Raw genomic sequence first — 23,271 nt, 5'->3', positions numbered from 1 at the left:
ATACAGAATACCATCGTTTTGAAACTTTCTCTTTTGCTGCATAAATTTGGTAATCTTTTTTGTTGACTTATAGTTGTTTTGTTCACCATATCAGCCATTTATTTAGAGATTCAAACTTTACTATATTTTTTGTCAAATAATTATTAAAAGGAAAGCAGTGCTACTTTTAACAAATATAGTGTAATATATACCAAACTAGAAACAATAGTCTGTGAAATATGTGTGGTTATATATTTAAAGATAATTTGATGGGGTTTTTGTCACTAGATACTTAATCATATGTCTTAATGTCAGACAATGCATGCATTAAGAGTTTTCTTTCCCCATCGGTTTATTGTTAGTTTGACTCGTTAAAGACATTTCTTTTGTTGGTCTTGTTGATCCTTAACGATGATCCTGTCCTCATTAAAACAGGACAGGAGACATTTTTTACAGTGGTCTTCCATGAATTATCAAATGACCAATGCCGTTTCCTGCTTTCCAAAGACCCGCCCACCACGGCATCTGATTGGTCTGCTCGTTTCTCCGTTACCTTTCAGCCTGTTCTGTCCCCAGGGAAGGGACTAAGGTAATCTCACTGCGAGGAGAGGAAACGGAAAGCTCATTACCAGCCACACTACTCATGGCGCAGTGAAAGGACTTGTTCCTGGGAGGTCATGCGGTTATATTTTCGCTGCTTCTATCTCTAGGACAGGCGACCCAATCGAGGAAAACAAGAAAAGTCATCAAGTGCGCGTGAATGTTGTCAGGTAGGTGAAACGACTCGGCGGCAGCAGGTGCATATCCGTATCGCCCTCACGCCTCAGTTTCGGTTGTCGACAGTTGGCTTTTTGTTTAATAATTCACTTATTAAGGGGATATCGATGTGATTAAATATTATTTACTTAAAAACATCCTTCAGTTTTAGTTATTAAAGTTGTACTGTTGGAAAATCGCGTGTCCTTGAAGTGGATCTGCTGTTGCTCTCAGTTGCTTTATTGAATGTAGCAAAACAAATCAAAATGTTTGTCAAAGACTATGATCATCTCTCTTCCTTCACTGTCTTTTGTCAGCTGAGAAAACTTTTGTTGCCTTTTCTCTGGAAACCTGCTGTGATGACCAGTCGGGCTGCGTTGATCAACTGATTAGAAAACAGATAAGAGGCAGGAAAAACATCCCCACCTTTCGTGATTCACTGTTTTCAAACAACGTGTTCTGTAGATAACTTAGAATATACACCAGTCTGATGCAATGGCTGGTGTAAAATCCAGGGGACAGCAATAAATACTGATATAACTCTTCTAATTGCTGTACAATCTGTAGCAGAAGAGGCTACTTTACAAGAAAGGAAAAAAAAAACTTCCCTTAAACTGATACCCATCTCTTGAATTATGCACAAGGGGATCCTTTTTTACCAAATGAGTGGGCTATGTTTTATTTAAAGTGGGAACAAAGGGCAGCAGTGCTTTGGCCAGGGTTACTGAGAGAAACCAGACACTAGGGTTTTGTGCAGCGGCAGAAATTGATGCACTCTTGCTGACGGTGCGATGGTCAGATGGTGTGTGAAGGAGGAGCACACTGAGCTCTCTGTGCTGCTGCCGCTGCTGCTGCTGGGATGCGACACTCAGACCGCTGGCTGTGTCCCCCACATGCTGTGATACCTGACCTGCAGAAAGACCCTTTTTATTGCATCTTGGTTGGGAAATGCATACATGCACAGTGTCTTGCAAAAGTATTGAACTTTTCTGGCATGTTGTGGCGATAGAACAGTAGATTTCTATATAATGTATTTGGATTTAATGAGAGACCAATATATAGCAATGCATAATTAAGAAGTGGAAGGGAAAACTGAAATGTGTGCAGTGCGTTTGTATTCAACCTCCTTCAGACAATGCTTTAGAGTTTTTGTTTTGTCACAAGATCTTTCTTGCAAAATGGCTCAAACTGAGTCACACATGTTGAAGAACTTATTGGTAATGCAGAAGATTCTCAGTTGGACTTTTGTCTGAACTTTACCTGAAATATTCTAAACTATTTCATCATTGACAACAAGTTTTTCTTATTTGGTACACATAACATCTTGCATGTAGGTCAAAAGGTTTAATTTTGGTTTTAATGTGGACAGGCCATCTCTTTACATGTTTGCTGTGCCTCTTACGCAGACAAACATAACTTTTTATGGCTTTATTTGAAATATAACATATACTTGCAACTGTTCGAAAAAAGTAAGATTTGTGGAGTAAACAACTAACCATAACTTCATGATGCAGTATGCTCACTGATGTTCTCTATCACACCTTTGAGGCTTTTTTGAGGCTAAAATCTGCTTATATGTGATTAAATTAATCAGATCTGCTTATCTGTGATTAAATTAATCAAAATTAATTAATTCAAATCTGGATTCATGTTTCTTTTCAGATTTCTGAGGTATTTATTTTTTTATCTGCATATTCAACAGGATTCCAGCCAATGGTTGCCACAGAAGCACCTGTAGATCCAAGTCTGTTCCACTGTTAAAACAACTGAATGCCCAGTTATGCAAATCCAGTTTGTGGAAGTGAATGCACATGTTTCGTAATGTTCTATAGTTGGTGAAGGTGATTAATCTGAGCCTAAGTTGATGTGTTTTTGTGTTTGCTTTAAGATTACAGAAGAAAGAGGCGGAAACAAAAGGTGGAAGTAAATAGAAGGCGACTGCTATAGTAAAATAACAGAAGTCTTGTAAACGTAGCCAGTGGGGTGAAACCCGACCTCTTTCATCAGCCTTGTTTTTAACCTTCTCTCTTTATCTAAGAAAAGAAGAAGACAAAAAAATAGAAAAAATATTTGTTCTGTGTAGCCATGGTGCTAGATTTAGGCTGAGAGGAAGGGGGATTGTGTGTGGTGTGTTTTTCAAGCAGTGGAAAATTACTCTGTGCGTTTGAGTATGTGGTAGAGTCTCAGATGTTTACATTCTTTATGTGACCTTTTACTCAACCCATCTCTGCAGGGATGGCCTGATCTGGTAATGAGGGATCAGCAGAGATGTGCTGAAATGTTCCCTGATATTTGTTGGGAGCTCATTTCAATGACAGCTATGGTGTTGCATTACTGTGTGCTGAGTAGGATGTAGCAGGAAGGTGTCGTAGCTTTAAATCAGTTAACAGTTCGCTAGTTTTTGTAATTCCAACCCTTATGTCGTTCACATGTTCCTGCAATGGAATTCTCTTCTTTTGTAGCTGCCTGAAGTTTTCAGGAAATAAAGATGTTTTTAAGGTGCTAAGGAAGGAGCAAAAGCAGTGAATGACTCAAACTGCCTGCAGCCATTCAGAATAAATGAATCATTGATCATATTAAGTGTAAACCACTTCAGTGGAATTAAATTCTGATCCTGTTATTGCCAGAACTTGGAAACAGGATACACTAAAATGATAAAATTACATTTAGTTAGTACTTGTTTGATAATGTTAAAAGTGAAGAGCTCTTGTCTGGTCAAAGTCCTCCAAACATATTCCTGGCTGCATGAAAAATACAAGAAGTTTTACCTGCTCATTCTGGAAGGTTATGTCATGCAGAAGTTACTTCGTTTATAGCTTTGTGACGCCATGGTGATACTGTCACCTAATAACTAAACAGAGGAGAATCAGCTGATTGTTTGACGATAACGTCCTTGGAAAAGGGAGATAAAAAGATTGATGCTTGTTGTAGAAGTTAATGAATGCGTACGTGGCGTTGCTACAATGTAAGGTGACATCACTGTAGTAACTACTGGACAGGTCATGTCAAACACTGACAAGAAGAATAAGAGCAGCTTATTTGATTCTGTTGAGTGAGGCCAGAATCCACTGTCGGCTGGCATATTCAGGGTGCAATTTCTCTGCAGAATGAATAAATGATTAAAATACCACAGAAAAGGTTAACCAGCTGGGCGAATGGAAACCGCCGCCTTTTTAATTTTCAAAGAGTTTATTGTTGTGCACTTTGGCCAGCCTGTTCTGAGTACGTTTAAGTTTCCCCTTACTTCCTTCTTCTTCCCATTCACATCACTAAAATATGAACTCTCTCTTCAATATGGTCCATTTTTTCTGTCATTTTTTTCTGCATTTCAGGATTTGTGAAATCTGAGCCTGTAATTATGATCTATTATAAGACCCTCCCTGTTTTGTCAAGTGAGCAGAAAGGCTCCTTAATATAAACCATAAGTAGCACAAGAATGAGAAACATGAAGTAGAAAAATGGCTGCCACAGGATATTTTGATGATACAAGAACTCCTCAGGATATTGAGTTTGGTTATGTGTCAGTGCTACGTGCGGCTTCTCCTTCCCTGTTGTATGGCTATTTTAGGCTCCCCATGGTTGATATATTTAATATTTAAAATGTCCACATATGTATGGACATTTTCAGCAGAAATTCTTAAAAATTGAAAACTCAAGAACAGTTATTTTAGCATTGTGTATCTAATGTAGAGACAACAGGTATGGACATGGATTACTGTTAGTTTTGATCATGTGGAGTAAATAAAAACACTACTGCCTGAAAAACATTGCAGTGACTGGCGGACAGGTTGGAGCTTTGACACCACATTGTTATCACATTACATCAAGGTGCTGACTGACAAGAAGGAGAAAAAAGTCAGCATCTTATCAGAATACTGTTTTACATTTGAATACTCTCCATTCTGATTTTTGCTGCTGCAGCAAGCTGAGATACAAAAAACATTTTTATTATAAACATTTTTGAAAGCTCCACAGCAGTCAGAAGAGTTTTTTTTTTAATCGTCTCTAACGGTAGCAAACAAAATATTATTTTTCATATTAGCATTTTTTTACATGCTAGTTTATTAGCTAGGCAATGTCTTCTTCTTTTCTTTCGTCTGTTTTCAAGATGGTAATATAACCGCCTGCAGGAAATTATATCAGTTATGACTGTTTTTCATAATTGTTCAAAACCAGGAGATGAACAAAACTGGTATAAGATCCCTGTGATTTCATAACCATAATTTGAAATAATGTTTTTTGTTTTTGTTTTAAAATGACATATTAAACAACATTTCTGAAAATGTTTTTATTATTATTTTAGTAGTTATAATGCAGAGACTCAAGCAAAAATGTAACATATCTGCAATGTTTTGTTGTAATTTCAAAAAATATATAGTTTTTTTTTTTTTTTTAGGTTAATAGAAATAGTCTGCTGCTTATCAGACATGCGTGGAGCATGCATATAGCTTTAAGGCAGTGCCACTACATGGAAAAAGACCAGCAGTATTTGGAGTTCAACATTGTTTACACACTGATGCTTCATGCCAGCAGGGTCTGTTAAAGGTTCCTCTCAGGTTTCACAGATGAAAAGATGTCTGTGAAGAGTTGTCACTGAAACCTGAACCAGCGGCAGACTCATTAATATGGTTATACCAGGGTCATAAAAAGGCATTTACATCTGTTTGACATGGCTGGACGTACCAGCTGCAGGTCTGAATGTGCAAGTAGGAGGAGAGCAGTGAGTCCGTTAAATTAGAGCTTTGGTTGCTTATTTTGTTACATTTTAATGCCACATTAAATATTGTAAGCATTTTTTTTGTTCATGTAACAATTCTGGCTTCAGCCCTTGAAAATTTTTATAGTAGTTCTTTTTCTGTAACTATAAAAAAATTAATAAAGAAAACTACTGAATAAAATAAAAAGCAAAAAGTCAGTTTAAACACCAGAAAGCAAATGTTTTGTTCCTTCACAAGTTTCAAAGTCCAGGTTTTGCTTTCTGGTGATGTTTAATGTTTTGATTCATTGTTTTACAGTTTTCGACCCCCTCTTCACCAACATTGCCTTTCCTCCTCCTCCTCTGCCTTCGTCTCTCCACAGAGGTGGGAAACCTTCATTGGCAGCAATAAAATGACTCCATTGTGATCTGGTCTCCCAAAATTAACCACGGTGGCAGATGAGGTGCTGCACAATGAAGATTAGAAATCACTTGACTCTTGAGTGTGATTATCGGTGCTATTAGGCTGCTGTATCAGTTTCAAAAGCAAGACTGTTAAGACTAAGCACCAGGTAATTTAGGTGTCATTTCATCAGACCCAATATATTTGTAACAAAGGATGTGGGTGGATTTAGCAATTATTGGCCCATTAGACACACATTTGTACTTTCTCTGCAATGTCTGCTATATAAGATGATCTAGATAGAGGTGGGCTGAATAGGAAAAGGTCCATGCTGCAAAATATGAAAAAATGCAAGTATTCTGAATAAAAAAAATATTTCTTTGGCATTTTTACTTCAAACTTTGCGCAGAATAAAGGATAAACTTTTGACCAGGTTTTGGAGCCAGTTCAGAGAGCACTATTTGTAACTGCTGTGACTTCTGTTTTCCTACATAAAACCATTTCTGTTGTGGTGCCAAGAATGTTAATGGTTCCCTTCACTTGTGACAAAGTTCAAGAAAGTAGGCCATAGGATGAAGGTTATTTTTTAAATTCATTGTCAGTAAGTATTAAAGTCTACTTTCATACCTGCTGAGAGCTAAAATCTTTGCTCTGTTTTAGATGAAGCTAAATAATTCATAATTTAGATGTGATACATAGAGTTAAACCCAGCACATACCTTTTTGGCAGAGGCATTACATGATTGAAAATGGAAAACACCTAGGTATGAAATAATCCCTTGGTCGTACTCTAATTAATTTCAAATTCTGATGCTAACCTCAAGGTAAAATATACCCTTTTAAGGGAGAATTTTTTCAATCTTTTCACACAAACCTAAGAGCTCAGGCCTGAGGTTTGTGTGAGCTCATTTTATATCTCTATGAAATGAGATACATAGAGATTTTATCAGCCCACATTTTATTTTAATTGGTCTGCATTTTTCTCATCTCATATCACACTTTAACGAGTAAAAGACCATATGTGACTCCTTTAACAGCTGCTGCCTTGTAGGATAAACTTTACTTAGACTGTTTACTTTGATTGCCGGGACGTTTCACAACCTTTCAGTAACTGCAGAAGCAAATGTGCTGCAATATGTTTTTTACGCACTGGAGAAACTTTAAGAAAACACTTGGTGCTCCTCTGACTGGAGGCAACTGATCCTCCTCAGAGGAATGAGTGGGAGACGACGGAGATAAGGAGGAAATAGGCTCAGAAATGTTAGATGATTGGAAGAATAATGGGTGGGCAGCACTTTATTTGCCATAGATCTTCTGTGGGAGTTATTGCTTACTTCTAATAATCTAATTTTGTCATTGATGCTTCTGTCATATTCTGAGAGCACTAGAAATTGTCACCACAAATTTATTTGGATTTTTTGTATTTCTTCTTCCATAAATGAGTTTAAAAAGAAAATTGAGAAATTTGAGTCTGAAAAGTATAGAGTCTTGATTTTAGAACTTTGTAGGAATCCTGACAAGTTGATCTGAATCAGTACAAAACTAAATAGGAAATTTGCTTATTTGTTGTTCACATTTTGAATTTTTCAGACTTCCTGGGAACATCTCAGAAGTGAAACAATCTTTGATCAAATAGACACACATATGACACGCCTGTTCTCCGGTCTGCTGCTGACTTCTCGGTCAGCCATGTCAATGCAGTGTGGGAAATGTGAGTGCTAATTCTTAGCTCTTACACTATCTCTCTGTCTGCCTGGTGGATTGGTTTGCAATTCAAATCTCCCATGCAACACTGAGCAAACATTGTTGTCCTGAAGGTGCAACCCCATAGGGCAGCTCATTGTATATCTTCCTGCTTCATAAAGTATCCTGGCTAGTGTAAGAAGGCATATTAGTGAAATATCTGATACTTATATCACACCATATCATAGAGAACTGATGTTTCAGAACTTAAGTTCTTTTAATTTTTTGGTATTTCTCCTATTTGGGTTTTTGTCTGCAAAACATTTGGTTTTGAAAGCTTCATAGTCTGGTAGATAGCAAAAAAAGAGGAAACTTATATCTGCATTTACAGACAATAAGTGTGTTCTGTGTTCTTAGTAAAGATGTTGGGATCTGTACTCAACAACAATACTTTTTTTTAACCATAATTGCCCGATATCAGACCGGATATTAGACCGGTCAGGCCGTGCGAGGAATGTGATTGGACCCCACTTCTACATCTTTAGATCTGCAAACAAGAACAAAACAATTCCTCCAGGGGATCCAGCAAGAGGGGAAAACGCCCACTTTTATTAAAGTCCCTAAAGGGCATTGGACTGAGTGTTGATGTTGAGATTTTAAATTGTTTCTCTAGAAATAAAAACAGTAAGGTTTCATGCTGTGTTCTGATTAACTCAAGCCTCACAGTGAAATTGTTTTCCTGAAGGGTTTTTAATTAAGGGCAGTTGCTTACAGTTGCAAGTCATGCGCTCATAATTGGCGCTTAGGCATCTGCAAAAATCGCCTGTGGCACGTCATTAGGTTGGCACCTCTTCCCATGCATACTCTTCTCGCTTTGGGATTAAATATATAATTTCATTATGTAAGAGGTATTGACACTAAATCTTTGTCCTTATGATATAACGACTTCAAGATGGGCTTATTTTTTTCAGTCTGATTGTGGGAGGAGAACTATTTGATGACAAAACAAAACTGAGCCATGCTCAATAATGTCTGGGGAAAAGGTGGTTTAGATCAACAGCACTTTCAGGTAGCATTAGAGCTGCATGGGAATTATTCACTGATATTTAATGCTGTGACTTCATATAGCTGGGTTTGTGTTGCATGCAAATTTTTGTCATATTTGGAAGAGTCCCACTCATTGTTCTTTCATCAGTTATCAATGTAGAAAACATCATAGTCAGTTATTGCTCAACAACACCTGAAAAGCAGACAAGAGGCACAAGGTAACTCTGGAGGAGCTGCAGAGATCTACTTGTTACTGGGGACATGGCTAAGATTCAGAAGAAGTTACTTTATTTAGAGAAAACAAGCAGAAAAGAAGCCTTTGTTTAAATGCAAAACACTGAAACATACAGTCAGAGCTACAAGATAATGATTTAGATCAGAGAATAGACAGGAGCTGGATACACATGCTGGGCACACTTTTCTACAAAATCCCAACAAATGCACAAGTTTCTGGTTTTCTTGTAATGAATTATGAACTACATCAGGGTTTATGAAAACCATTGTAGGGAACTGTATGTGAGAACATGTTGTCCGACTGAGTGGGGCCATTGTGTAACTGCTAACTGCCCAAAGCTCGGCTGTGTTAGGTAAACAGCAAACACAAGTATGTGAATGGGGGTGGGGGTTTAATCTTTGAATAATATTTGCATATTTGGTCTTTACCAGTCAAATGGAGGCCTGTGTCCTGATTATGAAAACCTGTTTGTGTTACCTGCTCCACCTGCTTATCCAGCACATTCTTTTCAATGTGCTTCTGCCAAGACCCCAAACTTTCAGAGATAACACACTAGTCACCATGTTGCCATAAAGTATTATGTTTTTGGCCTGCTGATATATTTTGTTACTCTGTTTGCTTAGCCAGCAAAGATAGTACATTGTTTGGCTTTGTAGTGCTTATTGTGTCAGATTTTGAAATTGTCTAACAAGCTTATCACAGTTTTTGTCATGGACAATTGTGGAAATGAAACAAAAAGAGCTTTTGTAATGGACATACCTTTTTGGGAAACAAGGTGTTTTCCGCTGGGGTACCATGTGGTTCAGTGGGAGAGAATGAGCACCATTTAAAGAACCTATGGTTCTCATTGCTGCTGTCCCAGGTTTGATTCCCAGTTCAGTCCATTTGCTGCTTCTCCTAAATATTTAGGACTTTGCTTATTTTTAGTAGCTTTCTCCTAAGCTACTGATAAGCAGCCAGTAACTGAGGCCAGAAAATGGGCGTTTTTGTCTTTTTGGTATAAGGTAAATAAATATATAATTTTATTCTGATCTTTATCTTTGGTCTCAAATTACTGTCACAAATGTGATTTTTTTTTAAAAAAAATTACTTGTTTGGAGCTTGCACAATATGACGATCTTGAGTGAAATATTTTTTTCTTAATTTTAAACAGAAAAATTAAAAATTAATATGTATTCCAACTGTAGCTGAAAAATATTACATATTTATTTTTACAATTGGGAATAACAAAAACCATAAGAGATGAAAACCAATCACCCTTTGCTTGTGGAAGGATAAGCTGGTACAGATTAGTAATGACTGGGTGGGTAACCGTTGTGTGTTATCTTATTTCATTATTTTGATACATAGATGCAGAAATCTAAAATAAATACCCAACAAAATAATGGATTAGTATTCAAGCACATATTGCGTAGAATAATATAATTTTGACAATGTGCTTTTAATAGAGTAACACCCATATACATCAGAAGCTATTAGCTGCCACAGTTATTACAGTTACATGACAGATTGGTGCATTTCTAGTGGTTGGAAATGTTCCCTAATTGCTGATTTAGTTTTTCATGTCAGCTTAGAAAAACTGGGGAAGCTTTCTTTCAGCCAACTTGCCAGCAGTGTGCAGCAACTGACTGGGGAGCTCATTGTTGCATTACTCTATGTTCAGTCAGAGAAAACTCGGCTTGCACATTTGTTGAGGAGCAGAGCTTCACACACTCGATGAGGCCAAACAACTGATTGATGTCCTCCCTTCTTATAACATGTATGCTCTACAGCACACATCTGCTAAATCTCCAGTAAAAATAATTTAACAATCAGATCAGGGATTTAGTTTTATGTTCTGATTCATAACTGGACATAAAACACTTTATTTGAGGGGTGTGTGCATAAGGCTGCCATGAAACTGTCATAAACATGACATAAAATCTGTCAGGAACATGATGGAGTCTTCATGAATGTTTGACTGTTGTCATGAAGTTAATTCCGTAAATAATAACACTTTAAATTCAAAATTGCATTAAAACTTGCATTTAAAGGGCTTTATAAGCATCAACTTTGCATTAAAAGTGTTATTATTTACTGAAATACACTTCCTGACAATAGTCATAAGCATTCATGACTCCTAAATGTCAGTCTTGAGCACACCCCTTCAAATAAAGTGTTACTCAGTCGGGAAATTAAAGTTTTGCAATTAGTTTAGTTTTGTCACTAGCATGGCTTTAAGTATAAAAGTAGTTTTTCTGCTTTATGAAAATGGAGAATTATCTGTTCATGACTTGAATTAATCTGTGTTAATCTGTGTTTGAATCATCTTTTAAACCATTTGGAACTTTTCTTGCATGAAAAGCCTTGCATGAATTCTGCAGAGTCACAGAGTCACTGCTGTCACAGAGGGAGCACAGGGGCCTCTGTGGGTGAGTCCCTTTGTGTGTGTGGTCAGCTGGTCTGAGGGCAGTTCATTATGCAGCAGGACAGAGATGGCTACTGGAGCCTGAGCTAACCGCTGCAGCTCTCAGACATGCAGAGTCGTCTCAGTTGATTAGCTTTTAAACTTTGAACAGGCAAATTAATTAATTAACCAGACAAGTTTAAAGTGTAATAAATATTACACTTTCATATTTTTAGTATGCTCTAACCTCATCATTTTTTATTTATTAACACATATGGTTTAGTGGTAAAAATGATAGTTTTAACATCAGATGTTAGGAAAAACCCTCAGTTCTTTTTTGCATTTAAAAATTTTTTTTATTTAGATGTATTTTTGATTATTATTCACTCAATGAATTTATATGTTTAAAAAGGATTAGACTTATCAAAAATGAAAATAAAAGAATCTTCACCACCAATGTTGAAGGATAAGGAAAGCATATCGGCCTCCCTGTTTATTCCTCAGACAAAAAGTGTTCAGGGAGGTCAAGGCTAACTAAAGAAAGCAGTTGAAACTCTGAATCAACAGGGTTTCTCCAGGAGGATAAGCTTTTTTTCTCAATGATGGAGACTTGCCTGTTTTTAAACAGGAAGTGGGTCAGTTGTTGTTATGCTTGCTGTCTCCCGGGATTCCCTCTGGGGCAGGCTTCTCTTTGCTCTTACTCTTCTTTGTCCAATATATTTTCCATTTCCTGCATGAAATCAGGCTTTTCCTGATTTCCAAATCAGCGTCTTATTTATTTTAAAAAGCCTCATGGACATGCTATTTGGTATTTAAATGGTGGAAAAAGCTTCTTAGCTTTGATGCACTGGGCTCGTTAGGAAAACCCCCAGTTCTTTAGGTTGACTGCTAACTGAGGCCAATTCCGGTTTCTGGCCATTAAATGACACATTTCTAATTTGTTGTCATTCATTTAATTCTGTACATTGGTATGATGTAATTTCTTGTCATGATTTTAAAACATGAACCAAATGTAATAAATGTCACCTTTTAATTAGTGTTAGATTTTGTTTCACTCCAAAAGGCATGCACGTTTACATCAAATGCCCATCTACACACAAATAAAACCCGGTGTCCTGCAGCTGTGAGCTATTCCAGTACTGAGGAATTTCTGCAGTATCCAGTTAAACTCGCTGTGGTCGGATCAGGTTGCAAACCCCTGGGGGTCCTTAATACAAAAGTAATTGTGTTCGCAGAGGCCGGATGAATGTAATAAGTTTGTCATTCACAGAGCCTTGTGCTCATTTCCCAGCAAGGGATAATGTAGTTCCTGGTTAATGGTTGACCAAAGATGATACAGAAAAATGCTATTTATACACTTTTGATTATCCCGTTGTATCGTGATTGTGTTGTTATGTAACCATGTTGATGGCACTTTATATAGCTGCAAAGACAGAAAAAAAACCATATTGTCACAGTGAAAAGCTCATGCATTCTGTAAAGTTTTGTAAATATCATTTTGTCCAGCAACCTGCAGTGACTAAATAAAGTAGAGTAAAGGTCTCTGTAGCTATTTGGGCCAGATCAGGCCAGGAATGCAGAGCTTATTAGACTGTGACAGCTTGTCTTGGTCAGCTAGAGATTTTAGACACTGATGTGAGTACTGCCCAGCAACTGGCAGTCATGGTTTCCCTCTGAAGCATACATGATGCAGACGTAATTAAATCATTTTTTCTGTGTTGACACTGTCCTTTGAGGGAAAACTGTTGCAGGTATTGGTGCCTTTCCCTTTCCACGGTGCCAGAGGCTTTGGTCTGTGAGCGCTCGACATCCCACAACTTCCTGCTTTGCTTAACTGGCTTCCTCTGTTTCTGTTGGATTAGGAAAAGGAATTATGTCTTTAAGGGCTTATTGGAAACTTGATGTCAGAAGTAATGTCATAGCTGGACATTCTGAAATTCAAACTGGCAAGAGTTTGTGTGACTTATATGACTTATCTGCAAACGGTCATATAAAGTTCTTTGAAGTTCTTCTTTGTTGCTCTTCCTGCTATGGTTGTCATCTCCAGAAACTCATGAGTCACAGTGACACGATGAAGAGTGTGAGTTTAGGTTTCTTTAGTTTGTTTCCTCTGCTACGCCTGGCTCCTGTTTTCCTTCTTGTTGTGCAGTTAAGGATCTCCTTTCAGTAGATCTGAAAGAAACTCCAATCCACTTAACTGATGACATTTATCAGTGAAAAAAAGGTAAAAGTTTCCAACAGCAAATATGATTTGTTCTTTATTCCTGTCCCCCGTCCCTCAGAAATCTGATGGGCTGGGGATAATGTTAATGCTTAAACTAATAATTTCATTCTATTATTTTGTTCCTCCTTCTTTGCACCAACTTTGTCTTTTTATCATTTTTCCTGGACTCATTTATGTAAATTAGTCTTCTAACTGGAAACATTTCTTTGCATTATGTAGCGTTAATGACATTATAGCTGGAGATTTAAAAATTGAAATATTTCTCATTTAGAGGAACTCTGTTTCACAAAACCCTATCTAGTTACCGCTAGTATTAATTTATTCAACTACATACAGTTTAAAGGTTCCCTCCTACTGTTTTTTGTACCTTTCAGAAAAGCATATGGTGGGAAAAAAGTGTGGGAGAAAAGAATACTATAGAGGATGACTTAACAATGCTAAAAGTTTGCATCTGATTCCTTCCAGCCTCGTAACTGTGGTTTAAATGTAAAATCATAGCTGACCTATGTTGCACCATATTTATTGCCTGGGGAAACAGAAAGTCATGGATTACTAATTAACAATTCTTCTTAATTCATTTTCAGTTAATTCATGTCCCTTAAAGCATGAATTCAAAAAAGATTAAGTTTTATTGAAATTGTTTGGGGCGCTGCTAGTTGTGGCACCGTGGTGTTTACAAAACATAATTATTAAGTTTGTCTGATAGTTTTTTTAAAATAAATATTGTTAAAAGCTCATTTCATTTTCATGAACTATGTCACATTCAGTCTTGCATCATGAGCTGAATGTGTTATCTTTAAGTTTCTCTCTCCTCCAAGCACCATGATGTATCACTGATCTCGATGGTGTAGTTTGTGTTCTTCGTCTCTTCCAAACACATACGGCTTTCATAAATAAGCATCATGCTGGAGCCACAAGCAGGACGTGAATGTAGTTGGTTGTTGACTCTGTCCTAACAGTAACAAAACCTCTGCATAGCTGAGCACCAGCTTCAATGGCAAACAACAGGGAAGGCAACAGGGGTCTTTGTTGAACGCTGAACGGACACACATGAGTTCAGAAAGCTCATATTGTTATCCAGAGTGGGTTTGAATCTCATAACAGACTGAGCAGTGTCCTGCTTGAAGGCAGTGGTTTACGGGATGGTTTAGCTCTGAGTGTAAGTAATTCATCACATTTAAAAGACAAGCTAGTGTTTGTTTCAAATGTGTCTTGAGTCAGAAGGAGGCTAGGAATATTGGCATTATTATTCATTTTAAGTTTCTTTTAAGTGCAACAAATGTGTTTAAATATTATACATTAGGGATGTAATGAGCACAGTATTTCTTGTCAAATTGAAATTTGAAGCGCTGTGTAATTTATGTCAGTCTTACTTTATTTGGTGAATTAAGTCTGAATTGACATTTAAGAATGTTAATGATTTTTGCTTGACACTGTGTTGTATGTCGACACTTTCATTTTGAAGTATGAAAAAAAAGGCAGCTCTTGAGTTTGGCTGATTTAGTTAAGTGTTGATAACCTTATTTTAAGCTCTGAAATAAAAAAGACTGGTCAAACCCGAACGAGATAAATATGCCCTTAACAGAAATATCAAACACTTGGCTATAGTAGGCAATATTTGAAACTTTGTAAAAGAAACTGCCAAGATAGAAAATATTTCTATTTCAAACTTTTTATTTTCTGTCCAGTAAGAATGTACCAGTAAATATGGCTTGCCAATTTGTTGCTGAACTCTCCCCCTTCTCATTTTTGTGAACCCATTGCATTTACATATATTTAGTTTAGATTATTAGGATATGTAAAAATCCAGCAGTTTTGGATACTTTGGATACACTATCATGAATTGTACAGGAAAAAAACTAAACTTGAGGAACAGAAAAAATCGGGGTCATTTTGAGGAATAGCTAGTTTTATGACTTTTTTCCCTATATGGGGTGGAGACTGGAAGGTCACCCATACACCCACTTGCCGTTATCCCCCTCCTCTCTTTCTCAGTCCTCCCTCCTGCCTTGGCTAGTCTCCATGCGCCAGGCTCAGGGCCTTGGGAATGAATGGTGCCCCGGCTCTCCTCCGTCTTTGAAGCCAGCCAGGAATGCGAGGCCTCTCTTTTTTTCACCCCTTTCTCTCTCTCTCTGTTGTTCGGGCAGCCGGCAGCACTAGCAGCTATCGGCAGCAGTGAAATATTCCCTCTGCTGCGCTCATTGTGCATCTGAGAGCCGGACGTCATCGGCTGGCCAATCAGTGGCTCCCACTAGGCAGCCTCAGGTCTCTGTGGGGGGAGAAGGGACCCACTTAGAAGTCTTCCCTCTCACACTTGCCTCTCCTGGTAACTTGCTCTGGTCGTACTTTGGAAGAAGGCGGAAATAATTTGGCTGATCTGCATGCAGGAACACAACAAAAGAAATCTTTCCTTTTCAGATGGGAATGACGAAGTCAGTGACTTAGCCTTAAAGTTTTGGTGAGTTTTTGTTTTTTTGTTTCCATCTTTAATTGCAGCCTTTTTTACACAAAGTTTTTATTAAGTTCATTTTGCAAACTGTTGAAATTAAAGCAGTTCACAGTACGTTTAGCAGTTTGTCCAGTCTTGCGACTTATCTCTGCTCTCTGGCTGTCATTGTTCACTTCTCCTGTCTCTTGTTGTGGTTTGCGTGTGAGAGTATTTGTCTGGGCTGGTCACCCTTTGCTTCACCCTCCCTCCCCCATTTTGCTCCCCTCTGTACATTTTGTCAGTGCCTGTCCCCTCCATCACTTCCACTTGAGCGCTCCTCTGTTTGGTCGCCTCTTTCTATTCTCAGAGAGCAGAGAGAAAGTCTGGAAACATTCAGAGACACTGCAGATCAGAAACCTCTTCATAAATTGTTCCAGTTCCCTTTTACACTTTTCTTGGAAGTCTCTCATTCTATGAGTTTTGTGTGTAAGCAAATTGGCCACCTTGCATCATGTTTAGTGCAGGTTTGCAGCCTCACCCACAGACTTGGCAGATCTTGAAGGAAATGCTGATTTTGAAATACATCGCAAGAGTTTTTAGTCATCAGTTTAGTTAAAGCATAACATCAAAACACGTATTTATCATAAACCAGAAAACAAACTCAGTCAGCTGATTAGGATGTGAACAAGATATTTTCTTCCCATCACTAATATAATAATATTGATTCTGCCAGGTCACTGTTTGATAACTAGTTGGTGTCTCTTTGTTTTACCAGCAACATTTACTTTTGTACATGCTTGACAAGCATCAAGCTTCAAATGTTTGAACAGCAAAGTCATGGAAAGGCATTTGGGTCATGAGAGAGTCCTGTTATTAGAGTCTTAAACCCATCATTAGCTTGCTGGAGCTCATCTCAGTACCAACAATGAATTCTTTGGACATCTGGTAATGACAGAAGGTTTCCATGTGGTGCAAAATTGCTTAAATACTGGCAACATTTTAACTAAATTGTGTTTTTATTTGTAAAAATATGAACTTAGTATAGATTTTAAATACAAAAAAAGTAGGGTTGCCTTTTGTTGCATTTATATGACTTGTTCCAGATTAGCAGTACTCCTTAAGTCATGTCACATTAGTCAGCAAACTGTTGCTCAGACAACTTTGGGTTTTAGTTTATAAAATTAAAGATTCATTTTGTACCACTGTTGCAATACTTTAAGAAAGATCTCAACTGTTGCATGGTTTCACATTTGAGAAACTATGACTAATTCTGACATTCATCCTTTCCACGTTTGTTTTTGAGGTTTCCATATTTGAAGTCTGTTGTTGAAATATGAACTGCACTTTTTAAATTGACACCTTAAAGAATAAAAACTGACTTTGTAAAAGTTTCATTAATAAGGTTAGTGTTAAGGTGAGCCTTGCTTACAAAGTTCAACTAGTGACTGAAACAGGGGGTGAGCATCATGTGGTCAGGAATGTTAACATTGTATTTGTAATTATTGTCATAAATATATTTTGATCAAGCTATTAGACAGAAGTTTTAAAAAGCAACAATGTAATATTTCTTGAAAAATGAGTAAGTTCAGAAGTGTTTTTCATGTATTATATCTGTCATCTGACTAATCCCCAGATTTTTCATGTGGAATTCCTGACATTTTTTCATGTTTATTCTGCAATGTGCTCAACCAGCCTCAGAGCCTTTAATGAGAATGAGAGGCTTTAATGATGCTAAACAGCACATGCCTCCTTTTGCAGGTGGTTAAACCCTTCTGATCCTCAGATCTACATTGGAGACTCAAATATAAAATGTATATATTTTTTGAAACTCTCAAAATTTCAATCTATTTGAAAAAACTTTAATGAAGACCAGTGGTTTAACAAAGAAAAACAGAAACAACGGTAAAGCTTGATAACCATAACTCGCTCATGTGTCATGGTAATTTTATTCAATGCAAACATTTATATTAGTCAATTTATTCCTTTTTTTCCTCTTGCAGTGTAAGAACCCATATTTTGCCAAACTATTGAACCCTTTATCTGTGGTTTTTAAACCATATGTGTGCCTGAACTGCTTTCTGAGTCAAGATTTTAGACTAACGGCATGTTTTGTTTGTGTTTATGTTATCTCCACTAGAAGACTTTTTCAAGAGGCTTTAACCCAAGAAAGTGAGGAACATGACCTAATTCGAGATTAAAAGGACAAGTGGGTGCAGTCACGTTAGTGGTAGTTCCCCAAGTTTTCCCCTCCATCCACAAGACGCACAGATGCATCATTGTACGTTCTTATACATACGATTTACAAGCCTTGCCTTTCCCTGCCTGCCTTTTACCCCAACCCTTCATGGATTCTTACAGCTTGCACTTTGAGAGAATGAGCAACGTGGACCTGCATCCTCTTAGCCTGTCTGTAAGCCGGCTTTCGCCAGCCAAGTCCAACAGCAGTATTGCTGACCATCTAAGCCACCATCAGCACGGCAAAGGAGATTCTGCATACAGCTCTTTTTCTGGTGGGTCCACTGCCCCAGACTACCCATCTCCCTTCCTCCCTGATGACCTACAGTCCAGCTCCTTCAGCCACTATGCTGACCTTAAATATGTAAAGTCTATTTACCATCCAACCCAGTTTCTGCAGTCTGATTCAAAGACCATGGATCAGCTCTACCGCTCTGTCGAAGCCATTTCCCAGCAGTATCACAAAAACTCTGATTTGAACTACCATAGTCTTAATGGCAACGAGAGTTTGCACACCAACAACAATGCACACCCTAAAAAAGAGGTACAGTCAAGGACTCCGTCCCAAAGTGGTCAGGCCCCACCAGTACCATTACGCCTTGATAGTTTTATAGCCACTAAAAACTTGGAGAACAGCAGGGCTCACCTCCATGGTACTGAATTTAAACCCCTGCCCCAACAACCTCAACAGATTCGACTCCATGGCCAACCATATTCTCAGAGTCTAAATTCCCCAAGGTCAGAGACGGCGATCCTAGATAAGAGCAGCTCAAACCTGAGTTCTGAACCATTGTACTCTGTTTGGAGAGGCTCTCACGAGATGCAGCAGGTCCAGCATCCACCAAGCTACCGGCTGCACCTCCAACTTCACAACCAGACCAGGGTGAACCCAGAAAACCCTTCCATTGTGGACAGCAATGCTGCCTCTGAGCTCCACAGCCAATCACCACCTCATGGTAGAAACCAGCCTGAACATCTGACACCCAAACAGACTTCTAGCATGATTGGTTGTAATGGAGACCATCAGATTAAATCTGGTGGTTATTTTCGAAGCGAGCGCAAAAGGACACACTCAGCTCAGGAAGTGCATGGTTCTTCAGATCTGCAGCGAGCCGACAGTCCCTGGAACGGCAGCCAGAGTTGTCTAAGCAGCAGCATTCAGCACAAGGGACAGTTCTACTTTGTCACAGGGGTGTACAAACCATCTGAACCTGCTGTGAGGACACATTCTGCAACCATAAGTGGGACAGAAGCTGCAAGGGAGGTCTCAGCTTTGTTAGAAACCCACCATCGAGACAAACCGCGATCCCACAGCACTATGGATAATTTTTTCAGACCTTTCTATGAGAGTTCACATACGTCCAGCGGTATAATTCCAGAAGATGAGGAGGTTTTCACTCCTGTGGATCAGGGAATGGTCCAGATGTCCAAAAGCCTGGACCAGGAGAATTACACCCCACCGCATGTTTTAAATGTCTTGGATGAAAGTCGTGAGATTGGCCGCCACACAGTAAGCAACCCAATATTCTACTGCGGACCTGATGGAAAGAGCCCACCACAGTCAGCTACTCATCAAAGTGACGTCAATTTGGTGATGGGCAACAAGTCACCAAACTACAAAAGAGGAGAAGATCATACCAACAGAGGGAAGTGGCAGCCTTTGGCAGACATTGCTAGTGAGAGAATAAACAAAGAGACAACACCACTGCTGTATCACCTAACTGGAGCCAGTCGAACAGCAATGCAGCCCAATCCAGATCCTGGATTCAGTGGAAGGAAGGAAGGTGTCCTTAATAAATCCGTCCAGGAAGAGGTAGCAGTAAATAACAATGAGACGCCTCCACCAGGTGACGGTAGCAGGAACCACAGAGGAGATGTTCTGTCCGCTGGTTGCGGCACCCTGGATGATTCTTTTAAAAAGTACTACAAAGAGAAACTTAAGGATGCCCAGTGCAAAGTCTTGAGTAAGACGTCATTTAAGAGGCGAGACCTGCAGCTGCCTTGGCCACATTGTTTGACGCAAAACTCTGGGTGCAGGCCTGCAGTGATTCACTCATTTTCCTCATCACAAGACTCTGAGATATCAACAGACACACTCACTCCATCTTTGACATCCGAGGACACAGAGAAAGGCAGCATAACAGAGGTCGGGGACATTCAGAAGGAAATTGAAAAATCGTTTGAGAGGAAAAACGTGCGGTTGGCAAATGTGGCTCAGCCTCAAGTGGCGCGAATCGGAGGCAGAAAAAGACTGACCCCCGAGCAGAAGAAGATGTGCTTCTCCGAGCCAGAGAAACTCAACGAGCTCGGCAACACGCCCAAACACTCGGTTTGCCGTTCGTTTGGGAATGAGAGTGAAGGATTGCTTGCAGCTGAGTTTGAAGGAGAGGACGCGGCGCAGCAAGCGGAGCAGGGACTGGTCGCAACACGGAGGGAGATATTTGAGCCAAGAGGTCGAGCTCTATCTGTCTCAAGCGCGTCAAAGACTAACCTAAAGCATGTTCAGCATCAGGCCCTTGTGGAATACATGGAACGAAAGACGGGCCAGAAAGTGGCTGAGCCACAGCACCCAACATCTCATTTACCAACTCCATCCAGACAAAGACATTCTCTCGGTGAGAAACCATTTGACTGGAATCCTCGCCCACAATCGTGGAATCATGAGAAACATACGAAGAAGAAACACCATAGACCTCACTCTGCAGGGCGTATTCTTGATTCACCCAGTAGCTCCATCAGGTACTACATAATCACACATTGGGAGAGCTTTATTGTTTCTACCTTGATACTCAGATAAATTAGAAATTTTGTTTTAATCTCTCAAAACAGGTATGCCCAGTTCTTTTCTGCCCAGTCCTGCTCAGGCCACTATCCTGGCCACCAAAACATTTCCAGACCGAGGGAGAGTCATGGTCCACCTCAGGGAAAATCTGCATCTGCAGAGAGTCTGTTGGACCAGCGGGAGTCGGGCAGTTTCCTCAGGAACAGATCCACATCCACACCACATACATTTCAGGTACATCACTTATAGATTTACCCATTATTTTGTTTCTACTTTTAAACTAAATGTATCTACTCAAAAAGATAAAACCATAAAAAGCTGGCAAAATGCACATGCTTCTGTTATATTTTCCATTGGGACAGCAGGCACATGGCAAAGAAGAGAATCCAGAACCAGTCAGCACCATGGAAACCCAGAGGTATGTACCAGTGGCAACAAAAAGGGACATTTTAATTGGTTTTTAGGTCAGGAGAGTATTAGGTCAATGATGTGTTCACCGAGCATAAATCTCATCTTAATTCATTGTGGCACCTAAAACGTTAACACCCACTCACTCCAGTGAACAACATTCTTTTGAAAAGATTTACATAAGCACCATAAACCAGGAATAAAAGAGCTGTTATACAGAAGAAAACCATTTAGAGAATGCAAAAGTTATGAGACTGGGCCGGTGATTATTCTTTCAGCATGACAACATCAATAAAAATACAGCTACAATGGAACCATTTAGATCACAGGATAATCATGTGCTACAATGGCCCAGTTAAAGTCCAGATGCAAATCCTATTGAGAGACTCTGATAACTAATCACAATTGCTTTTCAGACACTCTCCATGCAGTCTGATTGGCCGTAAACCATGTATCATTTTTCTTCCAATTCACAATTTTCCACTGATTTGTGCTGGTTTTTAAGATCCCATTGAAATACATTCAAGCTATGGAGCAAAATTTTAAAAATTACAAGTAGATTGGCAAGTCACTTTATTTTTTTTATTTTTTTGTCATTTATATTTAAAAATCCACTTTGCCAGAGCTTTATTTATGTTTTTTTCCTTCTGTTTTATTCTGATTTTTATTGTCTATTTCAGCTGCTGGAAGAATGAAGCAGAACGACCATTGGAGAAGCGAGTCCCTGCAGGCCAGCAGCATTCTCGGAAGGTGGGGCAAAGGGGACAGTCCATGGAGGAACTTGGGGCATCGAAGATAACTAAAGTATCAACCCTGAGCAAAAGCTCAGAGCATCTGGATCAGCTGCGGAGGAATTCAGCTGAGCCTGCAGGAGGGAACAGAAATGACAGCAAGAGTATTTCACACTTTGCTGAAGACAGAGACGCTCGACAACAGGAAACAAGAAAAGAAGCAGAGTTTGTTGGTCAGAATAACTCTCAGGGACAGAACCAACACCAAACCCAGAAACATCCTCCCCAGAAGCAAAGCTCTGAGCAGAGGGAATATGCAACAGGAGAAACGGGCTCTGGTGGATCCGTCTCTCCAGTCTCCTGTGGAGAACCCAGCGAGGCATTTTCCAACCCACCTTCCCCCAAAGGTCAAAAGATCAGTGAATGGGAGATCAAATCCACCTGTTCCACACCCACCCAGACAAAGCGTCCTTGTGAAAGCACACCTATCTCCAGGTAAGAGGAGACTTTGTCATCCTGTTTTCTGGATGCTAATTGAGGTTCCCAAGTTATTATGTACCTGGTTCTGCCTTTTCAGTTCTTAATTATGATTATTTTTTTTATAAGTAGAAGTGGGACTTCCCCAAGATTAGAGAGGGAGCAACCTGTCGACGAATCAAGTGGCGAGACAAACTACGAAGTGACTCTGAGCTGCGGCGTCACCACTGATCCGTCACTGTGGATTCTCCCACCAGAAGAAGAGCTCACAGAGGATCTCCGGAACTCCTTTCAGTCAAACGATGTTTCCCACGAGCGTGGCAGCTCCATCTCCACAAAGCAGACAAGTGTCTCCTCTGTGTCTTCCTCTACGTCTACCTCCAAAGCAGAAGTCAGTCACCAGGCAGACGAGCAAAAAGAACCGGATCTGGAAGCTGAGACGGTGGGACAAAAGGAGGAGACGGAGAAGAGGGAAATGCCAGAAGAGGGAGAGACAGACAGCTCAGAAACGTCTGCCAAGAAACCTAAGTGGGAGGAGCTTGTAAAGGCGGTGGTAAAAGCTGACCAGTCACTGGCCAGGGCGCTCTGTCCACTGTCCAGTCGTAAGACTGCCCTGATGTTGATGGAGCAGCTTCTGTCGGAGGACACCCTGCTGATGGAGGAGCACTACAAAAAGAAACAGGAGCAGAAAGGAGCTGCTGAAAGGTGAAGTTAGTGGTAAAACCTGGTTCAGAAGTGGATTTGTTTCACACACATTTTGACCTGTCATCCCTCCAAGTGACAAAAACTGAATCTAGTATCA

General features: G+C 39.4%; 1 protein-coding gene across 5 annotated transcripts in view; it reads left to right on the top strand.

Moving 5' to 3' along the window:
- The first annotated feature begins 574 nt into the window (after positions 1 to 574).
- The window catches only part of shroom1 (shroom family member 1), a 28,727-nt gene continuing 6,030 nt past the window's right edge, over positions 575 to 23,271 (top strand). Inside the window, exons 1-6 of one of the 5 annotated variants that reach the window (XM_055051657.1) lie at positions 575 to 749; positions 17,977 to 20,810; positions 20,901 to 21,087; positions 21,216 to 21,271; positions 21,942 to 22,487; positions 22,599 to 23,174. In XM_055051657.1, the coding sequence (XP_054907632.1) occupies positions 18,181 to 20,810; positions 20,901 to 21,087; positions 21,216 to 21,271; positions 21,942 to 22,487; positions 22,599 to 23,174 (3,995 nt within the window). In that variant the 5' untranslated portion in view covers positions 575 to 749; positions 17,977 to 18,180. Of the gene's footprint in view, positions 750 to 15,636; positions 15,867 to 17,973; positions 20,811 to 20,900; positions 21,088 to 21,215; positions 21,272 to 21,941; positions 22,488 to 22,598; positions 23,175 to 23,271 lie in introns of those variants that run through there. The other 4 variants (XM_055051661.1, XM_055051660.1, XM_055051656.1 and 1 more) reach the window with 4 other exon arrangements.

The sequence above is a fragment of the Poeciliopsis prolifica genome, unplaced genomic scaffold, assembly GCF_027474105.1.
Source record: "Poeciliopsis prolifica strain line A6 unplaced genomic scaffold, Auburn_PproV2 SCAFFOLD033, whole genome shotgun sequence".
Lineage (NCBI taxonomy): Eukaryota > Metazoa > Chordata > Actinopteri > Cyprinodontiformes > Poeciliidae > Poeciliopsis > Poeciliopsis prolifica.
The sequence above is the reverse complement of the archived record's forward strand: the minus strand, read 5'-3'. Positions and strand labels throughout refer to the sequence as shown.